The sequence below is a fragment of the Aspergillus piperis genome (genome assembly GCF_003184755.1).
Source record: "Aspergillus piperis CBS 112811 unplaced genomic scaffold BO85scaffold_21, whole genome shotgun sequence".
Taxonomy (NCBI): Eukaryota; Fungi; Ascomycota; class Eurotiomycetes; order Eurotiales; family Aspergillaceae; genus Aspergillus; species Aspergillus piperis.
Genome location: NW_020291611.1, coordinates 198,271 through 223,973, shown reverse-complemented (window position 1 = coordinate 223,973; position 25,703 = coordinate 198,271). Strand labels below are relative to the sequence as shown.

General features: G+C 33.7%; 6 protein-coding genes across 6 annotated transcripts; 4 read left to right on the top strand and 2 right to left on the bottom strand.

Annotated features, from left to right (window-relative positions):
• Window positions 1–488: 488 nt before the first annotated feature.
• BO85DRAFT_452720 (FAD-binding oxidoreductase) lies at window positions 489–3,046 on the top strand. Its single transcript, XM_025660895.1, has 4 exons — window positions 489–944; window positions 1,024–2,298; window positions 2,357–2,532; window positions 2,607–3,046. The coding sequence occupies exons 1-4, from the start codon at window positions 668–670 to the stop codon at window positions 2,697–2,699; spliced, it is 1,821 nt and encodes a 606-aa protein (XP_025511802.1). The 5' UTR covers window positions 489–667; the 3' UTR covers window positions 2,700–3,046.
• A 1,583-nt stretch (window positions 3,047–4,629) lies between these two features.
• BO85DRAFT_380478 (uncharacterized protein) lies at window positions 4,630–5,589 on the top strand (the record flags this gene model as incomplete). The annotated part of the gene is made up of 2 exons (XM_025656386.1): window positions 4,630–5,012; window positions 5,055–5,589. 2 exons carry the CDS (start codon window positions 4,630–4,632, stop codon window positions 5,587–5,589), a joined length of 918 nt encoding a protein of 305 aa, XP_025511801.1.
• An 85-nt stretch (window positions 5,590–5,674) lies between these two features.
• Window positions 5,675–6,023, bottom strand: BO85DRAFT_145344 (uncharacterized protein). The gene has a single exon (XM_025654101.1). It carries the CDS (start codon window positions 5,942–5,944, stop codon window positions 5,759–5,761), a length of 186 nt encoding a protein of 61 aa, XP_025511800.1. The 5' UTR covers window positions 5,945–6,023; the 3' UTR covers window positions 5,675–5,758.
• Window positions 5,804–9,134, bottom strand: BO85DRAFT_452719 (WD repeat protein). The gene is made up of 3 exons (XM_025660894.1): window positions 8,691–9,134; window positions 7,876–8,633; window positions 5,804–7,811 (listed from the first exon to the last, which is right to left on the bottom strand). Exons 1-3 carry the CDS (start codon window positions 9,005–9,007, stop codon window positions 6,103–6,105), a joined length of 2,784 nt encoding a protein of 927 aa, XP_025511799.1. The 5' UTR covers window positions 9,008–9,134; the 3' UTR covers window positions 5,804–6,102.
• A 391-nt stretch (window positions 9,135–9,525) lies between these two features.
• Window positions 9,526–9,919, top strand: BO85DRAFT_380232 (DNA-directed RNA polymerase core subunit RPB10; the record flags this gene model as incomplete). Its single annotated transcript, XM_025656372.1, has 4 exons — window positions 9,526–9,561; window positions 9,619–9,677; window positions 9,735–9,821; window positions 9,877–9,919. 4 exons carry the CDS (start codon window positions 9,526–9,528, stop codon window positions 9,917–9,919), a joined length of 225 nt encoding a protein of 74 aa, XP_025511798.1.
• Window positions 9,920–11,602: 1,683 nt separating this feature from the next.
• Window positions 11,603–14,265, top strand: BO85DRAFT_452716 (uncharacterized protein). The gene is made up of 5 exons (XM_025660893.1): window positions 11,603–11,844; window positions 11,892–12,093; window positions 12,158–12,272; window positions 12,345–12,464; window positions 12,512–14,265. The coding sequence occupies exons 2-5, from the start codon at window positions 11,996–11,998 to the stop codon at window positions 14,090–14,092; spliced, it is 1,914 nt and encodes a 637-aa protein (XP_025511797.1). The 5' UTR covers window positions 11,603–11,844; window positions 11,892–11,995; the 3' UTR covers window positions 14,093–14,265.
• Window positions 14,266–25,703: the final 11,438 nt, after the last annotated feature.

Below are 25,703 nucleotides of genomic sequence, written 5' to 3'. Positions count from 1 at the left end.
TATTCTTCAATGCTCGGGTGTAGAATAAATAGCAAACTAATTTGTACCACGGGCTGGCCAATGGACTGGTTTACTCGGTCCATAATCATCCATTGAAAAATGCGCATACTCAGTACACTCCGATAATCATGGTTGGCACAATCTAACGGGCTGACGTGTAGTAGATTGGCTTACAACTAGTACGAAGTAGTGCCGGGCATTCAAAGTGAAGGACTGCGTGTAGGTAGTCCTATTGGTATGTAATGAAGCAAGTATGGCCTATTCCGACTATATTGCAACTCAATACATTATTCGGGTTGCTTAATAAAAAGGCGCCTTGCATACGGGGTGGTAGAGAGTTCCCTGGCTGGTAAACTATCTGATTAGGAACTGCTTTTTTAGTATTTTGTAGATGAGCTACCGCAGCGCAGCCTTACCGCATTAAGCTTAGTCCAACTTAGCTAGCAATCATTCCATCCACCATCTGTTCTACCATCCATCCATCAATCCGGATACTCATGTTCCTCCGTCTCCCAGTACCATCGGCCCATCTCTTCCTCAATTCTCATAGTTTGCGCCTGGCTTGACCGCGGATCCATCTGTTCACCACGCAATGGTTTCACCTTAGAAAATTACTGTCTTAACAAGGGTCCCTCTTCCATGCTGACTGTCGCCGGCTACTCTCATCATGATTAGAGCCGATTCTTACCTTCGTTCGCGGGGCGCCATGCGCGTTCTTCTCCCAAGGGCCGGGTGCTACTTCAGCCATCCGCTACGCTTAGGATCTCAGAGGAGGGGCTTGCAATGGTCCGTTCCCCATCGCGCCGATGAGAAACCTCAGTCCTTCAAGCATCAATTATACGAAAGTACACAGCAACGCCTCAAACGTGAGCGTGCTGAACAGGAACGATATTCACAGTTCCAGTCCCAATCCCAGGGCAGTCGCAACGCGGCGTTGATGTTCGGTATGTCTAATGCCCGAGGCCCGCTTCATGAACATTTCTGGAGCTCTCGAGACCTTGATTGCTGATGTCATTGTGCTAGCATTGGCCTTCTTCTGCACTGGAGCTTACTACCTGGGCTCTTTGAAACCTGCTGAGCTTCCCACTTCGTCAACAAGCCCCGTTTATGATATACAGTCACCGCGACATAACGTTACTCCCTCAAATTTACAGGCTGCTTGGGCGGACTTCGTTGAGATTTTAGGGAAAGACAATGTTTCCACACAAAACGCCGACTTGGATATGCATGCGGGGTCCGACTGGTCTTCCTACGCCCTGAAAGAGGGAGAAAGACCGTTCCTCATCCTCTACCCGTCTACTACGGAGGAGGTATCTCGGATCATGAAGGTTTGCCATCAACGGTTAATTCCAGTAACCCCCTACTCAGGCGGTACCAGCTTGGAGGGCCATTTTGCGCCCACGCGGGGTGGTGTATGCATTGATTTCCGTCGTATGGACCGTATTCTGGGTCTCCATAAGCAGGATCTAGACGTCGTGGTCCAGCCTGCCGTTGGCTGGGAGGAGCTGAATGAACATATCGCTCAGGATGGTCTTTTCTTTCCCCCGGATCCGGGCCCTGGTGCTATGATCGGTGGCATGATTGGCACGGGCTGTTCGGGAACCAACGCCTACAGGTATGGCACTATGCGTGATTGGGTGCTTTCTTTGACGGTAGTGCTTGCCGACGGGACCATCATCAAAACCAGGCAACGCCCACGGAAGTCGAGCGCTGGTTACGATCTTACAAGACTCTTTATTGGGAGTGAAGGCACCCTCGGTCTGGTGACCGAGGCTACGTTGAAGCTGACGGTCAAACCTAAGAGCCAAAATGTCGCAGTCGCGAGTTTCTCGACAATACAGAATGCAGCAGAGTGCGTGACTCGCGTGGTTGAAGAAGGCATCCCAGTAGCTGGGGTCGAGATCTTGGATGACGTGCAGATGAAGTGCATCAACGAAAGTCAGTCCACCAGCCGACACTGGAAGGAAGCGCCTACCATATTTTTCAAGTTTGCGGGTACGCCTGTTGGCGTCAAGGAGCAAATAAACATGGTGCAGAAGATTGTTTCTTCTACTGCGGGTCGGTCCTTCGAGTTTGCCCGAGGTGAGAGCGAAATGCAAGAACTCTGGAGCGCCCGGAAACAAGCACTTTGGAGCGTTATGTCTATGAGGCGAGGTCCTGAAGACCACGTTTGGACGACTGATGTAGCTGTCCCTATAAGCAAATTACCCGAAATCATCGAGGCCACCAAACAAGACATGACTGAAAGTGGGTTGTTGGCGGGGATGTGCGGTCATGTCGGAGATGGCAATTTTCATGGTATGGATACCTGCCTTTCAACCCCAAGCCAATTGGAATGAGCTCTAACGCGCGGCAGCGATAATCCTCTTCAATAAAGACGAGAAAGCAACAGCCGAGGCTGTGGTTCATCGGATGGTAAAGCGGGCTGTTGAACTAGAAGGTACAGTTACTGGCGAGCATGGAGTTGGTCTCGTCAAGCGGGATTACCTGCAACATGAACTAGGGGAGTCTACAGTAGATGCTATGCGCCGGGTGAGTAGCCCTACATCCATGTTCCCCCATAACACATGAAACTCGTACTAATGCGGGCGTTCTACTCCCCGTAGCTCAAATTAGCTTACGACCCCCTTTGTTTGCTCAACTGCGATAAAGTTGTGCGGGTTGAGCCACCGGCGCCAGGTGAAGTTAAGGAATGGTAAGCACCCAAGTCAATCTCTTGATAAGCCAAAATCTACTTGGTTTCAGATAGATACGCATATAGCATGGTAGTGGACATATAAACATCCCATCTTGGCCTCAGTACTATCGTCTATTGCCTTCTGCCACCTTCGCTAAGAAGAGGGAGCGCGCGTGCGAAAGAGAAAGAGAGGGATTGAGGGACGGTTGCTTTCTGGTCTAAATATACTCATATGGATATCGGTCCTCCATGTAGCCTGCTTTTGTACCTTTGCGATGGTCAGTATAGGTACTCTCTTGTCATGTTGCTTTATTGTTGCCCCCTCCTCAGAGTATAATACGCGCGATACAAATCCGATTGTTGCAACGCGACCCGTTCATAGGTTACTTATAGGATGTATCTCTCCCTTGAGTGTCAGGTTAGTGCAACCAAGTAGTAGATACTGCCTTGTCTCCAGGCGTACAAGACAGTAGTACTTCGAAGCCCTATGCTGAAGGAAAGGGAAAGTGCACGTGTAGATCGTTGGTCTGTCCCGGTCGGGAACCTGACGAGTCGGTCTAGACGTAATCAGCACTACATAGTTAGTCAGTACTCCTACATGATCAGGTAAGTAACTCATCTCTATACATCGTAATCCCTTCTAGACAGTTACCTAACTGCTCTGAGCTCATCTCATCACTATCATCACTAATATAACCTAGCTAATTTATTAATCTGATCATCTCATGATTAGCTAACTATCCGAGGACGTGCAAAATTCCAATGTCAGCCCGTCGTTCGGAAGAGCCGGCTAGTCGAGTTGTAGAACGCCTCCGCAATCCGCATGCGTCGCTCCGACTTCACCGCCGCCTTCCCAGATTTAGAATTCCCTCCACTATTTACCTCACTACTACCACTACTACTGCGAACTACCACCATCACGTCTTTCCTAGCCTCCTCCTCCTCCTCCTCCTCCTTCCTCTTTCCTTCTTCCTCCTCCCTCGCCCATCTCTCTCTCTCTCTCTCTCTCTCTCTCTCTCTCTCCGCTTCCCTCCCCCTCAATACCTCCTACTCTTCTTTCATCTTACACTTCAAACATACAACCCCTCCAACCCCCGGGTACTTGTTGCAGTTCCTTTAACTCCTCTTACTCCCTTGCCTTTTTCGACGGAGATTCCTGATATCGACACCGATCACCATTGCTTTATCTTATAAAGACTTACTTCGCCGGCTCATCTATTATCGTACTGGTCTCGTCTTACCCTCGCTCTCTTGGAGTTTTGAAGGGTCCGAGTGTCTGTTGTTGACTTTCATATTGTACTTACCGTATTTCATCGCTGCCATTTCACCCTGTCATCAGGATTATCCATCTTTCTATTTCGTACTACCTTTCTCTGCGACCAAGTGTCTTGGTGTGTCTTTTTCTGTTACATTTCAGCCGACAATGCATTGCGTAAGGAAGCACTGAACTCTTTTTCTCTTTTTCGCTTCTGTTAGTGGCTTGGAAATCGAGACAACCGGCTGCCTCAGTGAGTTAACTTGCGACTGGCTCATACGGCACTTCCGAAGACGACTTCTACGAACTTCAGTTGCATCCTTCGCTCCACATTTTAGGACCAAGCGACCGGTCCGTTTGGCCGCAGTTATTCTCGTTCAGTGAGCCTGAAAACAGTCCAGTTTACAGGATCGGATAGGGTCGCATCGCAATGAAGATAAAGTCCTGCCTCACTGATCTTCCTATTTCAGCGATTCTGAGAGTTGCACGCCTCCACTGATTGCACCTGGAAGATCAAGTTCACCATAAGGGAAGGGTGTTTCTCTTTATCTTGTCGAGCAAACCCGCTTAACTGTGTTTACTTCACGAGCCGTCTGGAAGATTCGTGTCCATTATATATCCATAACTACTACATTGGGTGCTTGGGCTGGCTTTATCATCTTTGTCATTGTGAAAGTACGAGTCAGCGAGGATTAAAATGCAGCGGATGCCCTTACTCAGGAAAGCATCATATGGTGGCTCATCGCCGACTACAGTCGACCTTTCGCGGCCATCATTCGAACAGGAAGGCTTAGGCATTTTTGCGAAATACGACAAGGCAGCAGTTGGGACTGAAACAATTAGCCATCCTCCTTCGGGGAAAAGCCCCTCGGCTTTTTATCGTCAATCTACAAGTGCAATGTCCCAAGCGTCCACAGCCAGCAGTTCGGCCATGAATAAACCAGGCTCACAATATGTTCATCCCATGCGTCTCGCTCCACGTGCTTATACGCCACCATTAAATCAATCGTGCCAAACATCCATACTTGAGAGCGATGATTCTCCCAAGGATCCATTTGCGGGGAGCAATTCCCCGACACAGTCAGGATTAGAGTCCTTCAAGCCGGGCACAACCAATCTAAGCAAGACACCCCGACTATCGCTACAGACTCATGATAGCTCTTCCACGAGGTCGCCTGGGGTTTCTCAGACGAATATAACCGGCCGTTCATCTTTCGGATACTCACGAGACAACGGAAGCACCTTGGATACAACGTCACCGGTATCTAGGTCATCTTTGGATTTTGTTTTCCGATCTAAGACGCGTACGAGCATGGACCCTATAGCTCGGGCGGCTACGGTACAAGCAGCACGTCAGGCTTTCGAAGAGAAGGAGGCAGCTAAAACATGGAGGTTTGAGGCTCAACAGATGAAGGCAGAGGAAAAGCAAACAAAGCAAAGGGGGAAACAGCATCTGCAGACCAGGTTCACTGGTGATGACGTAGATCTGGAGGACGGACAAAAGGAGGTATCTGACAAGCCGCAACCTTCAACTTCGCAGTCAGAATCATGCCCAGAGACCTGGAGATCACAACCTAAAAATACATGGGTGCTCTTTTTAACGTGGTTACGAACTAGGATCTTCAAATTGCGAAGAAGGATTCGAAGATTAGCGTGAAGTTGATCTAGGTATGTGATATGATCTTGTTTATGATTACATATACAAAGCACTGGGGCATATGTGCCAGTGGTGTACAGGGCTACTCGTACTCCCTACTAGTAAGAATTCTAGGTATCTCAAGATAACGCATGCTGCCGGGATACTCTGATAATCTCATCCATCCGCCTCACACCCTCCCCCCCGCTATACATATATATATAAAAATGTGATTGGAAATGGAAATGGAATTAAAAATGACACAACATATAGAATAATTATACAAATGATAGAATAGAATGCAACGGAGGGGAATGGGGGAGATAATGAACTGTTGCGAAGACCCAGCAGAACCCCAGCGAAGTTTGTCCAGCATAAGTGAAAGTAAGCACCGAACAAAATACTGAAGTATGCCATCATAACTCCTCTTAAGGAGCTGAGCAAGGACGTGAAATTACAGGTTTGAATACCTAGAGCAACGTAACGATGTAAAATCATAGTCTGTCTCAAGATTTATTTCCTGATTAACTGAAACTAACTAGAAAGAGCATCTACCACATTGCGGAAGATCATGTTGGCGGGGGGCATAACGAAGGGCGGCGCATCACCGAAGACGTTAGCCAGTTCTTTCTGCTGAATTTGATTGTCCGAGCCAGTAGTAATGTGCTGTGGATCTTGAGACTTCCCACGACCATGCTGGCCGAACAGATTTCCAAGTCCCGAGTTAAGGTGAGAACCAAGGTCGCGCGAATGACCATTGCTCTGGAAGCTCTGATCAAGACGGCCGATCCGCTGGACGTTGGCCGCAACATCAACAACAACATAATCACTCGAGTGCATAGCCGATAGTAAAGCAACTGGATGATGCCCAAGGGTGGTTTCCGACAGCAACGCTAATGTGGGAACATCGTATACCTGTATAGAAGATCGGATCATACGGCTCTTCTTTGAATGCTGATGATTCTGTGGGCACTGTACTGACACAGCGAAGGTATTAGTCTCAGAGCTTACAGCCAACAAACGAGGCTGCTTGGACGAAACGCTTCCGGACCCAGGCAATTTGACTGCCCTGACAATATCATCAACTGTATCCCATACGGAGACTGCCTCTTGGGATGCTACAACAAGATTGCACCCGACAAACGCAGCCGCGCAGGGCATGCCCTTATATAAACCGACTCTGCTGTAACGGACGCTGCAATTTTGCGCATCGATTAATATAGCAAGTCCGGAGTTGAGGCATGCATTGGATCCCAGGCAAACGGCAAGAACAGACCCATCCTGAGAAAATTCTATGGAAGCTGCACCTAGTGAGTGTGCCATGCCGACATCGATGTAAGTTTTCAAATCAATGGCTCTCCGACATTTCCAGGTTTCCATAGGCTCTTCTGGGTTGTCAGATTTTAAGCCACTGCGCTGCCTAGTACTCGGGCACCAAAAACGCAAGACTGCATCTGAACCGATGGTCGCAAACTCCGCGCTGTATGCCCGTACTGCAACATCCAAGACACGCACGGAACCTGTGTCACAGAAATGGGGTCCGTCAATTCGGGTAACCAATTCCCACAGGTTGGAAGTATTATTCCATCTCCAAAACTTCAGGAAAGTTTCCTGGAAGCCAGCCGAAGGATGAATAATTCCTGAATCCCCATGATACAGCGCTTGCATGTCTCGTATGTAGGGGCTCCAACTGTCGACGGTGGCCATCCATTTACCATCGTTGGAAACACTGATGTGGGTAACGTCCGGAGTAACTATGTGAGAGCCATCAGGGCCAATCTTCAACGTAGTCGCGTTGGCGCGTGCAAGAGCTTGACGGGATATATGGCTGTTGGTACGGATATCGTAGGTTTGAAGCATGGAGGCATTGACCAGGGGGTGACTTTCTTGAGTCATCTGACGAGAGGCGGGTACAGCTATAATAAGGTGATCGAGGTTCTGTGGATGCATTGCAGCAGGAACACACTCGAACAGGGGCTGGTCTTCAGGTGAAATCTTGCCATGAGTCTTTGCAGTTTTGGGACACAGCTGCAACCCTGTTATGGTAGAGAAAGGTTGTAATTCTCTCGCTGACAGGACAATAATCGAGTTGTCCGCTAATTTGACGGCATATAGATTCCCGCTTGTAGATATAACTATGTTGCCGATCGGAGACGAAAGATGAGGCAAAAATTGTTTTCTACCGGTGTCCAGCTGCCAGAGCACCATGACCGATTCATGGCCACCTGTAATGATGTAGTTTCCTTTCGTTGAACAGGTTCATCAGTGAAATTGTCTCCATCTTAATGTTCTTGTTGGAAGACCTACCATCCTTAGACCAACGCACGCTGTTCACAGAACTCCTATGCCAATGAAGGCGCCGAGGAGTGAGGTTTCTTTCATGTTGACGACCTCCCTCATCCTTGACAAAACGCAGGATGTCATAGTATATGAGAATAGAACCATTTCGTTCACCTAAGACTAGATCGACCTTTTCCGCATGATCCCGATCTTTTGAACCCTGCGCTCCAGGGCGATTCGACGCTGTGTATTGCCGAACATCAATGCACATGACGCTGACAGGCAAGTTGACCTCTTTCCAGATATAACGAACAGAATCGGAAGGCTGAACAAGCCCTGTCCAGCCGAAAAACACATGCCGGTCGCTGTATGCTACAATAAACTGGCCTTGGCATGCAACCTTGAGGTTAGTGATCTGAACATGGGTTTCGAGTATGATCATGTATTGTGAAGCGTCGCTAGGGGAGGCATTGAGCGCGATCACACGTTTTCCATCCTTGCGTTCCAAAATGAAAAGCAATAGATCGTTCCCAGAATCACTAAGGCACACGTCGACAGAAATCGTCTTGTGACCTACTTCCCAAGACGAGCATTGTTCGCCAGAGAGCCACTCCCACTTGGTCACAGAACCGCTCAACGTAAACACATAGAGGAAGTTTGGGTTCGATGGAGAGAGTTTATATCCAGTAATGCTATCTCCAGCTGTCGATGGTAGTGTTCGAAGAAGGCGCGAGGTCGCAAGAGAATAGACATGGACTGCAGTCTCGAGACCAAGGAGGAGATACCTAACATGAAGAGGAGCTTAGAAGGTTTTTCAATTGCATGGTAGGCATTCAACTTACTCGTCATCACTCGTAAAAATTGGATCTAGGTTGCTGTACTGACCAGCTACCATGCTGGTAGACGACCAAGTTTCATATTGCGGTTCGTTTTTCTGTACAGTAGACACAGAGCGGGCTAATGTACACTGCTCTTCGACCCCATGCTTTTCCTCTGTGTTGATTGTGGCCGGCGTACGCGCCTTATTGATATCGTTCTTGCTTTGTGATGTGCGACGTCGCTTGACTCGTGTATCGTCAATCTGCATTGTCTTTCCTAAAGCCGCATCGCCAACTCGGGATCTCTTTGACGGTCGTTTTGGGTCTTGAGTATTGCGCATTGGTAAGTTGATATGGAGGAAAAGGCAGAAATCTATAGAAATCTGATGAATTGTGATAAAGGCTTAAAGACTCCAAGGCTCCAATGTTAATCGTCCATACACTGGCGTAGTAGGGTCGATAGTGTTGATGACGGCCTGGCCTACAAAATTCCAGTCCCGTTGTCTACTTTTTTTTTTTTTTATCATCCTGTCAGGTGCGGTCATTCCCTTTGTAGAATAGCGGTAATTTAACACTAAGAAACAGTAATATATGCGGTATTTTTGGTTCTAGAAAAGCAACAAGTGGGGCTGCGGTCTAGTGTTTGTTCAATCGGAGCACGTCTCGGGCAATTTGATGGCAGACAAAAACTGCACTCATTGTCTTTGGTGAGTACCAGCAATAAGGGACCAAGACAGAAACATCAATTCCTACCTTTCTCCGGCTGTCAAGATTCCAAACGCTTTCTGATAAATCTGACTCCTCTATACTCACTTTACTAACAGGAAAACGTTTTCTGCGGAAGAAACAATCAGACCAAATGATCATCCCCGTCCGCTGTTTTTCTTGCGGCAAGGTACGTTGCACTTGATACCCTATTGCGCTTCTCGATCTCATGCAACGTAAATTCCAGGTTGTCGGAGATCTTTGGGAGCGTTATCTCCAACTTCTTGATGAGGGTATACCCGATGGGTAGGTATTGGTAGTCGAATTTCTAACTACGGCGACAAACTAACTGGAGCTTGAAAGTGACGCCATGGATCAGCTTGGATGCAAGCGGTACTGTTGCCGCAGAATGATTATGACTCATGTCGATTTGATAGAGAAACTCCTACGGTAAGTGAACCCCTGGCTGGAATTACATGCACATGGAAACTCATATTTCCAATAGGTATAATCCTACTGAAAGAGACCGGGCGAAGAACCAAATATGAACACGAGCTTTACTCGCACATCCATAAGTTGGGGGATATCTCTGTTGCTTCCTCACATGGTGCAATCAATACATTCACGACCTTGTACAGAACCAGAATCCACTGCCAGAGATCGTTGGCCTGAATGGGTTGTTTGCTTGCATGGCATTGCTAGAGGATGGACGGTCTATATGTTTCATCCTTCTTCTCTCTTTTGCCACCTCACGCTTTGCTTGGTTTCTTCCTGGACTCTATGAAGAGGTCAGCGTTTGATTTGGAGTCATATAACGTCTTGCCAGCTCGATCACGGTGTGACACATGTTAACCGCAGTCTTTGAGCACGCTGGTTGCACTCATACTTATGGCTATTTCTCTGTCTGTGGGTGAAGAATAGCTACATATCCCTACGCTCGGCGGCTTGGGCCAATTTGGTCTCATCGGTCAAAGATGATCGAGTACGGAGTGGCGATCATGTATATCAGAGCAGCTAAACTTTCATTATCGACTTCACGCTTTAATCGAACGATATCTTTGAACCGCGGGGGCCAGTATGGCAATTTTTTATGCCTAGTGATTATATACATTGTTCAAGTACCACTGGCAGGTAACACTGGCTGGGCTGTAGGTAAAGCTCATCTCAAAATGGCACCTGGCCGGGTCTGAAACAGTACTACTAGTACATATCGACCGTAAATTCTCGTGATTAGCGGAAGGACGAATGAGATTAATCGCTGCGTGAACTACCGGCCAAAGCTCTCAATATATCAGGTGTTCCGGGCTGATAAGCCATGTAAGTGCGCACGGCGGGATCTTTAGAGATAGAGGTGGAGCCGTATAGTTACTGCGTGATAGTCTAAGTCAAACCTAATCAAACAGGTGTGCCTTCTTGCGCCATGCTTCGCTCACTGTCCGTCTCGGATCTGTCGAGTGTAAGTAGTACTGCAGTCCCGATACTTCTCCTGCCAATCGCATACGAAACGCGAGCTGGTGAAGGCATAGGGCACAGGGCGCAAATACCAGGAAACCGCGCCGTTGGGCAGCTGTCTGTTGTTCTGTTCACATCATGGTGGGCTAAATACAAGATACTACGGAGTACAATTGGCCAAGATCGTAAGTGCGTGTGGAAGCGCCGAGTAGTACGACCCCATAACATCCATTGTACACGGACCAATAATAAGCCGGGGTACCCCACCATAGTACTACTACACCTACAACTAGTACTTATGGACAATGGCTGTTTGTTATCTAATGCCTTGGTCAAAGGTCACGATTTGTTGCTCATCATCACACTGCAGCGGCCATTTTCCAGTACTGGTTAATGATATGCTTCGTATGCTCTCAATAAAATTGTGTTTTGTGTTCTTGTTTGTCAGTTTAAAACCAAGGGTCATGATTAATCATTGATAAATTCGTTATTCCTCGAATGCCATCTATCCAGCCAATACAAAGTGGTCTAGGCGGAGTAAGCACTCGAACCGTACATATCGTTGCCTTTGCATGCTTGTCTTGGGTGATACTCCGAAAGTATCAGTGCAATCAATATGTGTGTGCCACATACGAATTTATTGTAGCAATGAAGGGGCTGGAAAGCCTGTACCTCGTACATGATAGGCCTACCAACTAGCCTCATGCATAGCGTATCACAGGCTAAGCTCACTAGGAACAGGAAGCGCGGTACTATCAGGTATTATAGAGCACCCTTCAGTAAGGATGAGCTCAACCCCGCTGGCGTTAGTCAACCAACCTAACTACAGCACAGATACTAACTAATTACTATTCCTTCATCCGCCTTCACTAAGCTTAGACACCTATGCGCCATGAGTCGATTTCAACTCGGATTGCTAGATCAATCATCATAGGCCACAACATGATTATCATTCTGACTCCCTTGTACGAGGATTGGACATTCATTGCTTGTATCTTGCTTCGCGAATGGTCTTCAAGATGTAAGTTATAAAACACGTTGCCAACCACAGTCTGTTAATCATTCCAGGCCCGACGGAAGTATAAGCAGCTCATCTGACGAAGGGGTAAAATACAGTGAAGAGTCACCTTCAAGACCCAAGCAACCTAGCCACACTGAAAAGTCGGTCGTCAATGATATTCAGATATCTGACACTCGACCTAAAGCAGTGCCTCCGACAGCAACAACCCAGTCGTCGCACACACCAAATACCACTAAAACTGAACTTACAGTATGTGCAAGTTTCTCCGACGCAAGTGTGATTGGTATAAATCCGAATTTTACATTGACTCTAGATGTGTTGGTAAGATACAGCCAATGAATGCGGTTTCCAACAGCAACCCAACAAAGTCGGATGAGGACGAGCCTCCAAAGTCTGTGATACATGCACCTACTGGGTTCGGCGAGTTTGTGAGTGACCACCATCCAATGCACCTCATCTGCTGTGTGAACTGCACGGCTAACTCTAGTTGGTATAAACAGGTAAATGGCGTGCAATACTTTAGCAGCCCTTCACCGTCAGAGTCAGATGGAGCAGAAACCTTAGCATCAAACGTGGTGGCACCTCCTTCCGTGAGCACTGGACCTAAACAGTCGGCCAAGGTACTGATCCTCTGGTCATTGTACATGGATGTACTGACAGGCATCAGGAGAATCAATATGGTCCGACATCACCACCGCCGCTGACTACTACATCGATTCAACCAGCCAGAGACTGGTTTGAACGAGCAACCCCACGTGCACAAACAAGGCAGGAGTTCCTCGACATTAGTAAAGATGTCCATTCCACCAGTCATAAAGTATCAGAGATGGCCGTAAATCACTGCGAGGAACAGCCATTATTCACCAGGCCCTCGGTCAATAGAGAACTCGCTTCCTCAAGAAATGCGAATGCTGAAGATGCTGGCCAACATACAAATGGGAAACCCGAAAGTCACCACTCACAAGTTGTACAATTGTCTGATGAAGAATCAGAGATTCGTGCTTTACAAGCAGCTCTGGCTGAATGCTGGGCTCTGTGCAATACACTGGCAACGCTAAGCTCCATCCACCGTGAACGTCATGGATGCACTGTGGATACTCGGGAGGACGTCTGGAGATCGTGCTGGCGATTGTGCCAGGAATTGTACGACAGTCATAGTGATGATCGTGCACCGCAAATCAACCCAACGCTTGACCTTTGCAGAGACTTCTGCCAAACACTATTCGAGACCCGCGTCAGAAACGACGAGAATGCCGATTCTGTTCTCCGTGTTAGCTTCGAGCTGAACAATCATCTGTACAATACACACGACCGTAACCTCCCAGATGCTTTCAGAGAAAGAACCTTGGACTTCTACATCACTATATGTCACCGCCTGATGAAACAAAGGACACTTGTATCAGAAACAGAATCCCTTTTGAGCGCCTGCTGGGCCCTAGCAGAAATGCTTTTCAGCATACGTCAGAGTATCAAAGAAGGTAAAAGGCTAGGTGAGGAATTGCTTGGTTCTGCAGTTCAGGCTTGTTGGGAACTATGCGATATCTTCCGTGAAGGTTGGACTCAACGTACTCTTCGAAACTCTGATCGAGGTACACCCCGGCCAAGTCAAGCAACCTTTACTACACAGGTCGTTCAAAAACCGAAACCATTGGAGTCTGGTTCGGTTGATGAGTTGATAAATCAACAAGGAAACCCCGAGACACCAACAACAATATTCGACGATACCGCAACCGTGTCGCCCGATGACGCACCAGTACAGAATATCTTCGTCTTGGGCCAAGGCCCAGGTCAGTCTTCGCACGCCTGGTCGTCTAATTCGTCTAATATTTCAGGTCAAAGCCAGTCTTCAGAACAAACATCTTCCACGCAGACGGTGAAGACATCATCCCGGGATCCAACCCTGGCATGTGTTCGGATATTAGTGACCCAGGCCGCAATAAATAGCGGATTCCAGCGCGTCGGGCCACATAGTTTTCCTTCATTCGTCAAGTCGCTTTCTTCAGACGCGTTTGGGTCGATGCCATGGCAGGTTGCACTTTTGAAGAATTACAAGCAATTGGTTGCATTCGATCCGACATTTAGGAATGTGGGTCCCTCAGCTAGAGCGGGTGCAGCTGATGTGGCATGCGCTGTTGAAGTGATGATGCAGAGCGGGCAACATCTTTGGCTGCGCGATCTTTACCGTCTCGTGTTCGGATTTCACATCGAGGAAGCAGTAAACCGGAAAGGTATGATGCTTCAAGTATAGCTCTTTGGCCCATATAGTTCCACACGTTGTCTATTGTGCTGGTAACGTCCGGGTTCAGTTGCGTGCTCTCTATACGTCCGGCAAGCCTGATATGATTTAGAATATATAAAAGATTTATTTTGAAATATTTGATTTATATGATTTTATAATTTTATAATTTGTTTTATCTTTCACAGAATCTCTCTTTATAATATTTATTAACAATAGTCTAGTGCTACTAGACTGAGAGTATAATACTATAGATCTTTTCATTATTATTATTATTAAATATTCCTGTGGAAGGCTTTTAGAGAAAATCTATTTTTAGTATAATTTGAAAACACTAATATATGATATAACTATTCAAAAAATAACAAGAATTATTAATATAATATATATATATAACTAATTATTTATTAGAATTATTAATTTATCATGTATTTAATTTATATATCGATATATATCAATCTAGGAGGTCTAATGATTTATATTTAGATAGTTCACCTTGGTTAAATAATTAAATATTATTATATATAATGAAATTTTAAAATTTAATTAAACCTGTTACCTGACCTGCTAAGAACTTTTTAATCTAATTTATAGAATAGATTTTGATTAACTGATTTCATTCATGAAATAATTTTCAATTTACTAATTTGTTCTGTTGAAAACTTAAATTAGATAATCTATATTAGCTTTCATTTTTGAATATATTATAATCAACTAGTTCTTGAAGACTACATTTTTTATTATTTAAATTCTAATATCAAAGAATCAGGAATCTTCAGGAATTTCTTAGATTTAAAAATCTTAATTTTCTGATTATTATAACTAATATAATATATTAATAAAACTGTCTATATATTATATTTTTAAAATCATTATTATATTTCTTGACTAGTTTATCCTATTCCTAGGTAATTAGATCATACTTATTTACTATAATGTTCAATTCCAGTTTTTATTTTATAAAACAAAAGCTAGATTAAAAGATTTTTCTAGATTTTTTATATATTGTACAGTTCTCTTCCTGGATAATTTTTTTCTAGTTATTAATTTCTTTATCTTATAAAAAGATAAATATTACTATAGTTTTTTTCTCACGCGGAATAAAATCAATTTGATTTTCTTCAATTATTATATTTAAGAAATTCATTAATTAGTAATTTACCTGGGGACTTCAACTTACATTATTTCATTTTAATTTTTTTAGTATTATGAAATATATATCAGAAGAATACTAGTAATCTTATTAGATAACTAACCATATACAGTATTAATTGAAGAAAGAATCAATCAATCATAATATTTAACGAGTGTCAAACATGAGAGAAGAAGGGAAAAGTATAATATATATAGATAATAAAGATAAATAAATAAAATAAACAGAATAAATAAAACAAGATTATGTATAATAAATAAAGTAAATAAAATTATATTATATATCTTGGTTATATTACTCGCTATAATCTTATATTTATTTTTTTAATATGAAATTAATCTAAAATTAAACTTATAAATATTTGTAAATTTTATTTTAAATCAAATCAATGTATAAAATAATTTCCGCGGAGTGAAAGACTGAAATATTTTATATAATATTAAATTAGAAATTTGAGATTCTGTATAAATATCTCAGTGCTATTCATAAAAAAGGAGAATAAAAATAGATATCATGGAGAACAAGTAACTAATAATTACTTATTTTAATTTTTAAATATGAAAGATGACTTATATATACATAATTTTACAGGGAAGGGGGAGGAGCTGGAAAAAAAAGAATAAAAAGGGGATCTTTAAATAAAAAGAAATTATAACTAGAAAGTTCTACTAAGAATCATAAGTATTGAGCTTTGATCAATAATACAGAATAAAGATTTATTATTTATATATATATATACAAATTTTAAAAGTTTCTACAAGAGGCAGGTGGGGCTTTATGATATACTTTAAGATTTTATATATAGAAGAAAATATTTTTCGAATTTTATAAAAAAGATATTACTATTAAAAGTTTATAAGAAGATTTCTATAAGATACATTTGTAACAAGATCCTAGACGAAGATAATCTATATAAAAATAAAATAAGAATACACTATAGAAATTTATAATAAAACTCTATACGAGACAATACAGAAGAATTTTATAAAAATATTATAAAAACAAAGAAAAGTAGATTATTATAATTCCACTTTGATAGTAGTTGAAATAATGATAGTTATCATTATATATAAAAAAATCTTAGTAATAATTCAAGCTATAATCTGTCTCAAATAAAAACTTTAGTACTTTACTAGCATAAAATCTTTTTTTATATAACAAAAAATCTGTCTTTATATAAAATTCAAATTCAATAAGAAGTTATTTTGTTATAGATATACTGTATTCTCTATATATAATTTATTATAAATATTTATTATATCTATAAGAATTTTATAATTAATATATAAATAAATATTATTTATAACTAAATAATTAAAACCAAATATAAGATTTAAGATCAATATTAATTATCAATAGCATAAAGCTTATTGATTAACTTTCAAATGAAATAATATAACTGAAATAATATCTAAATCCATTATCTAATAAAATTTTATAGTTTAATAAGATTCTTTGGCTTAATAACATTTTCTTCTAATTTATATCTATTATCATTTTTCTGTGATATCTAAAATAGTGCTTACTAATATAGTATTTATATATAATTCTTTATAATCAGGTTAACAATCATACTTAAGATTATATAATTCTTTGAATAGCTTTTTATAATATCATACTCATATAATTTCGAAAGGAATAAGAGGGTTATATAAATAATCTTAAATAGTAATTAAATATAATCTTTTTGAGACTTTGATTGTTGAAAAAACTACAATAAATATATATACTTTCATAAAATATTATTTCTTTCGGCTCCTGATCTGCTCGGTAATAATAACCGTAAAAATATTTTTTATTAAATATATAAATAATATTTATAGATAGATACTAGTGTTATACCAGCCAGGCTTTTTTGATATGATTTTTATTTATGCTAATAGCTATCCTCTCTATCTAATAAGATAAGATTATATTTGAAATAAGACTTAGTGTGGAAGCCGTTCAAATGGTCAAATTTAGTGCTATCTAATAAGAATTTCTAGTGTGAGGAAAGAAAGGAAGAAGCTCAGAAAGGAATATATAATTATATAAAGATAAATAAACCACACAAGATAAATAAATAAAATAAATAAAATAGAAGTTATATAATCTAAAAATATTATTTATTATTATATTATTTTTTTATTTAAGTCTAGCTATCTTTAGCTAGTAATAAATTATTTTCTATAATTAAATATAAATTTATCAGTTTTTATAGCTGTTAATTATTACAGAAAATATCTAAAAAGTCTAAAATAAATAAAATACTTTATATGATAATCTTAAAATTAGAAGAAAGTATTCTCGAAGTTTTTTACTAAATATCAAAGATAATTTGTTATATTAGATATTAATTACTTAATTTTATACTAGAAATAACTGTACTGTAAATAATTTATTAAAATATTTTCAATTTTTTATTTAAATCTATTATCAACTTTAATAAGTATAATAATATCTTAGATCTATTTTAATAATAGATTAAATATATTATATAAATAGAATTTCTTGAGACAGAAAATAGGATATATATATATTTAAATCAATAAATCTTATATATATTATTTATTTCATTAATAATAGATATAGAATTATATTAGTTTTTAAATAATTCTTATACAGACTGGCCCTATTTTCAGTTATAAATATTAACAAAAATCTTATTATATTTATTAAATTTATTTTATATAGTAAGTAAACTCATAAGCTTAATTTTAAATAATAATATATAATAATAGATTAGCTAGAAAATTCTAGTTATATAATATATAAACTTTATATTTTTTTATTATAAATAGAGATAATCTGGTAAATTTATAAAATAAGATTATAATTTATAATAATAAAATTAATTAATAATAGTAATTCTAATTAATTATTTTAGAAATAATTAATAAATAAAATAAGTTACTGGGCTATATATTAATTAATAATCTTTATTTATTTATTAGTTTATAAATAATATATTATTAAAAATTATAACCAAAAACATAAGACTTAGTATAGTTCATTCTAAAAATTAGTTATAAATTAATTTTTTTTAATTAAAAATAATAGTATCAGGGAGCCCTATTTAAATATAAATTTAATTAATAAATAAATAAATTATATTCTATATAAAAATCTGTTTTATATAAAGAATAAATACTATATATTTATTGAAATAATCTATTATTATAAAAATAGTATTAAATCCATAATAGTCTTTTAAAAAATAAAATTTTCTAAAAATATACTGCCATGGCTGATTAGAAATAAAAAATATAAAATAATTTAAATAATAAATCTAAATATATATTTTTCTTATAAATTAAATGATTATTTATATAATATTAGATATTTTTATTCTAAGTATTTCAGAAATATTAATATTTAATTAATTTTATTATTTTTACTTACTCAGGGTGAGCTAGTGATAGTTATTAATAAATTTTATTTAATAATTAAATCTAAAAATTAACTTGATCAGGAATTATTAATTTATTTTAATATAAAAATAATCTATTTTATAAAAAGTAATTAATTTTTTATTAGCAGGCTTACTTCTGGAGATTTTCTAGAAAAAAATAAATATAAATAATTTTTGAAATATAATTTATAATATAAAGATTTTATTTTATAAAAATTATTAATATTAATTTAAAAGTTATACCAGGCTCCAGAGACTCAGGCTTTAATAATATTTAATATAAATAAATATTAAATAATCTTAATCTGGTTCTTTTTATATAAGATAATTAATTAATATATTATTCTTTTTACATTAATATTTAATAATTATAAAATATCTTAGAATTTAATGATCTGTTAGAATAATAAATTCTTTACGTATTATAAATTTTTTAACTTTATTTTTTATTCTATAAGAGTATAAATAGTAATTAATTTTTCTATTATAAATATTGTAGTTGTACTCAGGCGGACATATAATTTTTAAATAATAAATTATATAATATTATATATTATTAATTTACTAATAAAAAATTTGTGTAATTATTTTATTAGTTATGTTAGTTTTAATATATATAAATCTAAATAAGTTATAGTAAACTAGTACTAGAGCTAATATTGAAACTTATCTTAAAATTTAAAAAGAATTTTATAAAATTAATTTTATTAAAATAAAGTACTTTTCTAGATAAAGTAGTTTATAAATTTAATACTTTAATTATAATTTTTTATAAAATATTAATAAAAAATTATAAAATCTAAAAAATAATTAGATTTCTTTAATAATAGTCAGGAGCTGTTATTCTATAATTATAATAATTTTTATAAAATTAATTTAAATATTTATAGTAATAATAATAAATTTTAAAAATCTAGTTTTAGTTATATAAAATTTATATTTATAAACTACTACTTAAAGTCCGGCTGCTTGAAGATATTTAAGGTTTTAGTAAATTTAAATTTATATTTTATCTCATTTTTATCAAAGATTAGCATATTATTTAAATATATAAAGATAAATTTATTTAAAAAATTTATAAGAATTTTATTTTTAAGATACTAGAAGACTGCTAGTTTATTTATAAATTTAAATAATAATATTTAATATTTAAAGTTCTATAATAGGTTTGAAAAGTAATTAAATCTTTCAATTTAAAATCTATATAAATATGGTAGAAATCTTAATGAATATTAAATTTTATAAATATTTTTATATTCCAGAGACAGCTTATTATCTTATTAATTAAAAGAATAGAATAATGATTTTTTCAGATTAGAATATTAAAGTTTTATTAATTAATATATAAATATAGCCCTTCTCTAAGTTTTTTTATTATTAAAATAAAAAAGATAAACAGGATTATATTAAATATGATAAATTTTTTTAGATTTTTAATAATGTAATTTCAGGTAATTTTAAACGTTTTTAAAATTATTTTATAAAGAGAAACTATTTTTAATAAATTTTTTTAACTAGATATAATAATTATAAATTAAAAAAAATAAAATATTTAATTTCTTCTTAAGAAGAAATATTTATCAAATTGTAATAATACTTAGAAAGAGTCTACTTTTTTCTAATTAATTTAAATATTTTATTTTAAGATTCTATCTTCTCTGTAATAATTTTATTAATTATTTTAAAAATATTTTTTCTGAGAATTCTGGAGGGCTTTAAAAATTTAATATTAAAAATTTTAATTTAATAGATTTTAATATATTTTTATTAAAATTTTTTATAAAGTGCTCTGGTAGGTTCAGGATATTTTAAATTTTTTAAAAAAAATTTTTATAATTAGATATTAATTATTTTTTAAAAATTATAATTTTATTAAATAATATTTTATTAATAACTCTGATTGATAAAATATTATAATAAAATATATTAAAGAATTTATTATAATAGCCTAGTCTTAATTCTATTTTATAAAAAATTATTAAATTATATTAATCTATTTTACTAGTAATCTAGTAAGATTCTATATTTGATAAATTATATTCATTCTAAAATAATATTATAATAATATAGTTTAAATATTAGAAATAGTATATTATAGAACTAGTATTTATTAATTATAAATTAAATAATATAAGTTAAAGATACTATAATTTTATTATTTAAGTTCATAATAATATAATTAATTTTGAAAAAAATAATATTAATTTAAAAATAATAAGTTATTAAAATAATAAAAATAATATTTATATAAGTATAAATATTAGCTCTAGTATTAGTAAGAATATATATAAATATTATTAATTTATTATTTAATATTAAAATTCTAAAAGTAAAACTTTTATTTTCTTAATCTAGTAGATCTTATAATAAATTAATATTAATATTTATTTTATTTAGAAAAAAAGACTTTTTCTAAATATTATTTCTTATTAAATTATTATTTTTTATTATTTTCAGTAATCTAATTTAACCTGTTTTCTTTTTTAAATAATTCTAGAACAAATGTTTTATTTTCTAATAAATAAAATAATCTTTTTTAATTATTATATAAATATATTCCTCTGGCTTTATGCTGGTGATATAATTAATATTATAAAAAATTTCAATGAAAATAAAAAAATTATAATTATTATAATAATAGTAATTGATATAAATAACTAGCAGTTCAAAATACTTATTTTATTATAATATTTTATTATATTATTAATTAAGTTTAAGTTTAATAATTAAATATACTTTTTCATATATTATTGAAATATTATATTATTATTATTAAAATAGAATATTATTAGCTTTGTAATTTTAGTGAAAAATATTTATAAAAATTATTTTTTTAATAAATTTTAGTAATATCTATCTCTACTGTAAGATAATAGAATATGAATATGAACTTATAAAATTTATTTAAATTAATATAAATAATTTTCAGATATTTAATTATATTAATTATATCTGTATAAAAATCCAGAATATTAAAATAAAATTAAAAAAATAAAATATTTCTTAGTATTATTTTTATAATAATTAATTATATAAGCTTATTAAATAATAGCTATACTTAAATAATCTATTTTAATTTTTAATTTTTATTATATTATAACAAGCTCGTCTTTGAAGCTAATAATTTTATTATTATTTAATAAGAATAAATCAGGAATTTTCATTATTTTTTAAATTTAAAAGTCTCAGCTGTTCAGCTATTTTAATTATTAAATTAAAAAAATTGGATAATATATAGATTATATTTATATATTAATTTATTATAGTTATTATTAAGCTTATTTTACTAGTAAATAATCTTATATATTTTTATTTTCATTTCTTTTATAATATAAAAGATTATATTAAAATTTTTATTAAAACTCTTTATGTACAGCTCATAGAACTGGCTATAAATAATAATTTTTTAACTATTAAATTTTTCTTCTAGCAGAATAATTAGATATTATTAAAGATTTATAATATAAATATATTAATAATAATTCTAGTCCTAATCTTGACTTTCTGATTTTACTAATTTCTATATTTTTATGAAGTATATAGTATACCTATTAATAAATAGATTATTATCCAGAATTATACTAATTTCTTTTATTATTATTATTAAATTAATATGTTTTATAAAATATTATTATATAATTTAATGAATTCTAATATCACTAGAGAATAATTCTGTAATCATTTTCAAAGATATATAAAAAATCTCTGGTAATGAATATATATCTATATTATCAAAACCAGGAACAAAAACATTATTGAATTAAAATGGAATATTAAATTAAATAAATTATCTAATAATATTGTATGTATTTAAGACCTGGGTTAACAAAGTATAAATTTTAATAACTATATAATATATAACTTTCGAAAATTTAGCTTTAACAAATTTATTTTATATAATATATACCAGGTGTAGAGCTCTGTTATATTATATTTACAAATTAATTTTCATACTTGGAATAACAGTATTCACTAAATATTTATCAAAATAAAAAATATTAAATTAATATATCTTATATATATATATAACACACAAGCATATGTATAAGAATATCTTAATTAAGATTTTTTACCAATAATTATAGAAATATATTTAAATTAGATATACTGCTTTAGCCTGCAGAGTAATATAATTTATTATTCATAAGCATTATTAAAGTTAATATTATAATTTTAATTTAAAAATATATCTATAAGATAAAATGATTATTATATACTTCTAGTATATTCAAAATATATACTAGACATTTAAAGAATGTTTAATTAGTTATAGAATAATAATAAAAAGGAGATTAAAAGGATTTGTTTCCTTAATTATATATTTATTTCTCAAGTTTCATATTAATTATGTAATAAGGCCTTTACCAATATTCTATATATTAAAATAAATTTAATATTCAGAATAATCATGAATTAAGGAATATATTTTCTATCTTAGTATAGAATATAGATGTTGAATATATATATATATATAGATTATGATATATGCTGGATATTAATTCTATTTGAAATTTCTTTTTTAATCTTTACTGCTTATCCATATATTTCTTATACTAGAAATAAGAATAGGATTTCTAGATTATAGAAAATATTATTGAGGAAACACCCGAATATATATAATATATTATCATAAAGAATTCTGATTTCAAGTACTAACTAGAAAAAAGGGAATTATACTAGATTTCAAGAAATTTATTTTTATATTATCTACAATTCTATAATCGAACTATATTAAAATTAGAAATATATATATATATTGAATTTGATAGAAGTATTTATTTCTAATGTAATAATTGAATAAAGTACAAAGTCTCTCTTTTTATTTTTATATCTAAATAAAATGTATGTTTTGATAATATATCTTTTATATTTACTATATATAATACACAGGTTTAAGAAATTTATTAATAATTTATTAAATATGGGTAGCAGGTTATTCAGAGAATTGATTTAATATAATTAAAATTTCATTATATATAGACGTATAATAGTTTAATTACTAAGACTTTTATTTATTTAATATATATTATGAATTAATCACCGCCAGCAGCAGATTATTAAGTATCCAATTATAGATCTATTCTTATATAATTCTAATAGGTCATATATTATATTTTCATCTGAAATTATTATAAAAAACTACTTAATAGCCAGTTCTGGTATATATTTAATATATATATATATTATATATTCAGTAGATATTATCTAAAAATTATAAACTTAAATTAATATTGTGAAATTTATACCTAGCATAATTTAGTATATTTTGAAACTAGTTTAACTATAAAAAGTTTTAAAATTAATTGATAGTAGTATTATTTTAGTAAAGATATTTTTAATATAATTAATTTATAGATATTTTTATAGTAAAAATTTTTAAAATACAATAAATCATTTTAAATACAGATTTTACAGAACAGTACCTTACCATTTTCGGAAAATAAAAATAGAAAGAATATTTGAATACGAAAAGTTAATAATTAAAGATAGAGACTGAGATTAATTAACTTAAGTTATATATAAAGAACATATATAGTATATTAACTGTAGATTACAATCCATTTTTTATGATTTTAAGAAATAGAAAATACTAGTAAATACTATATTTATAATTATCTTATTTAAAAAGTCTTGGTATTTTATAGAATATCAAATTTCTTTAAGTTTAATATATGTAATTTATATACACCTGATTTCTACTTCAAGATTATTTTTAAAAAAATAAATATCTATAACAAATATACTAAGGATCCTTTTAGTATATTATTATATATAATTATTTTTATATTTTATATATTTAGTCAAGATGAGCCTGGCCTACTTAGAATAAATATAAAAAGAATTATATTATTTAATTGTATTATATAACAAATATAATCTTTAATTTAAGAACATATTTAATATATTTTAAACATGGTTTTGTGTTATGGGACAGGTCCCTACTAGAGGACTCGGCTACTCAGTCTTATTACTATCTGCTGACTAACTACTATATACATAATCTTAGAATGCCTGAGGCCCTTATATAAATACTAATTATTTCTTCTTGTCTAACAGACAATGTACACTTAAACTAAGAAGTAATTTCTAATATTAAGAATAGCTTATGTTATTCTTTTATAGAAAGAGGAGCAGAAGGTCACTGTATATAATAATAATAATTATTTTTAATTTAAATGTATAAAAAAGATATATTAAGAATAATATTATAAAAATAAAAAGCATGCTATAGAAGATAATAATTTAATTAATTATAAGATATAATAAATAAATCATATACAAATATTTCTCAAGGGGGAGAGGGGACAGGAATATAAAAGAATTACATTTTAAGTAAAAAGAAAATTATATAATATTTTATTAGAAATTCAGAGTTCTAAATTCTGATTTATATTTTAAAATAGATGTATTACTAATATATACATCGAATTTCAAAAGAAAGTTTTATAGGAAATCTGATTATCTGAGGCTCTGCAGTTAATTCTAGGATTATATATAAAAAATAATATTTTATATATTTTATGAAAAGATTCCATAGACAGAGCTTATAAAGAAATTATCATAGAAAATATATTTATAAAGAAATTTTGTAAAAAGATTATCTGTATAAGATAGAATAGAATATATATTAAATAAATCTATAATAGAATTCTGTAAGTAATAATATAAAGAATTTTTCCAAAAATTGTTAGGGTGGTGTAAGAGACGTGATAAGTTCAATTACTATGTGTGAACCTAGCTACTATTCTGCTTTAAACTGATTGCTGCCCCCTCCTAGATACTGGAGAATAATAAAATATATTATTAAGAATAGATTACATGATCTTGTTTATTAAATGTAATTTATAATTATATATTACTTCTATAATCCGGCAGGTCATAGTAGACTAGTTAATCTATTTTAATATTATTCTCTCCTCCCAGAGGCTGTGTTCCTGTATATAAAGGAATTTGTATAGCTTTATATATTTTCTAATTAAGAAATCAAGAAGCTATAATAATCTATCTAATCAAATATTAGAATCATAATCTTTTCTATTACTAAAATAAAATATATCTTTTATTCTAGAACTCTGTCT

Bases quoted from the DNA above. Each gene is read 5' to 3' on its own strand.
- BO85DRAFT_452720 (XM_025660895.1), top strand. From the start codon at position 668: ATGATTAGAGCCGATTCTTACCTTCGTTCGCGGGGCGCCATGCGCGTT. The intron at 2,299-2,356 runs GTATGGATACCT...AACGCGCGGCAG, and splicing joins CGGAGATGGCAATTTTCATG to CGATAATCCTCTTCAATAAA. The intron at 2,533-2,606 runs GTGAGTAGCCCT...TACTCCCCGTAG, and splicing joins CAGTAGATGCTATGCGCCGG to CTCAAATTAGCTTACGACCC.
- BO85DRAFT_145344 (XM_025654101.1), bottom strand. From the start codon at position 5,944: ATGCTGGACAAACTTCGCTGGGGTTCTGCTGGGTCTTCGCAACAGTTC.
- BO85DRAFT_452719 (XM_025660894.1), bottom strand. From the start codon at position 9,007: ATGCGCAATACTCAAGACCCAAAACGACCGTCAAAGAGATCCCGAGTT. The intron at 8,634-8,690 runs GTAAGTTGAATG...TCTTCATGTTAG, and splicing joins ATTTTTACGAGTGATGACGA to GTATCTCCTCCTTGGTCTCG. The intron at 7,812-7,875 runs GTAGGTCTTCCA...GTTCAACGAAAG, and splicing joins CGTGCGTTGGTCTAAGGATG to GAAACTACATCATTACAGGT.
- BO85DRAFT_452716 (XM_025660893.1), top strand. From the start codon at position 11,996: ATGATATTCAGATATCTGACACTCGACCTAAAGCAGTGCCTCCGACAG. The intron at 12,094-12,157 runs GTATGTGCAAGT...CATTGACTCTAG, and splicing joins CCACTAAAACTGAACTTACA to ATGTGTTGGTAAGATACAGC. The intron at 12,465-12,511 runs GTACTGATCCTC...GACAGGCATCAG, and splicing joins GACCTAAACAGTCGGCCAAG to GAGAATCAATATGGTCCGAC.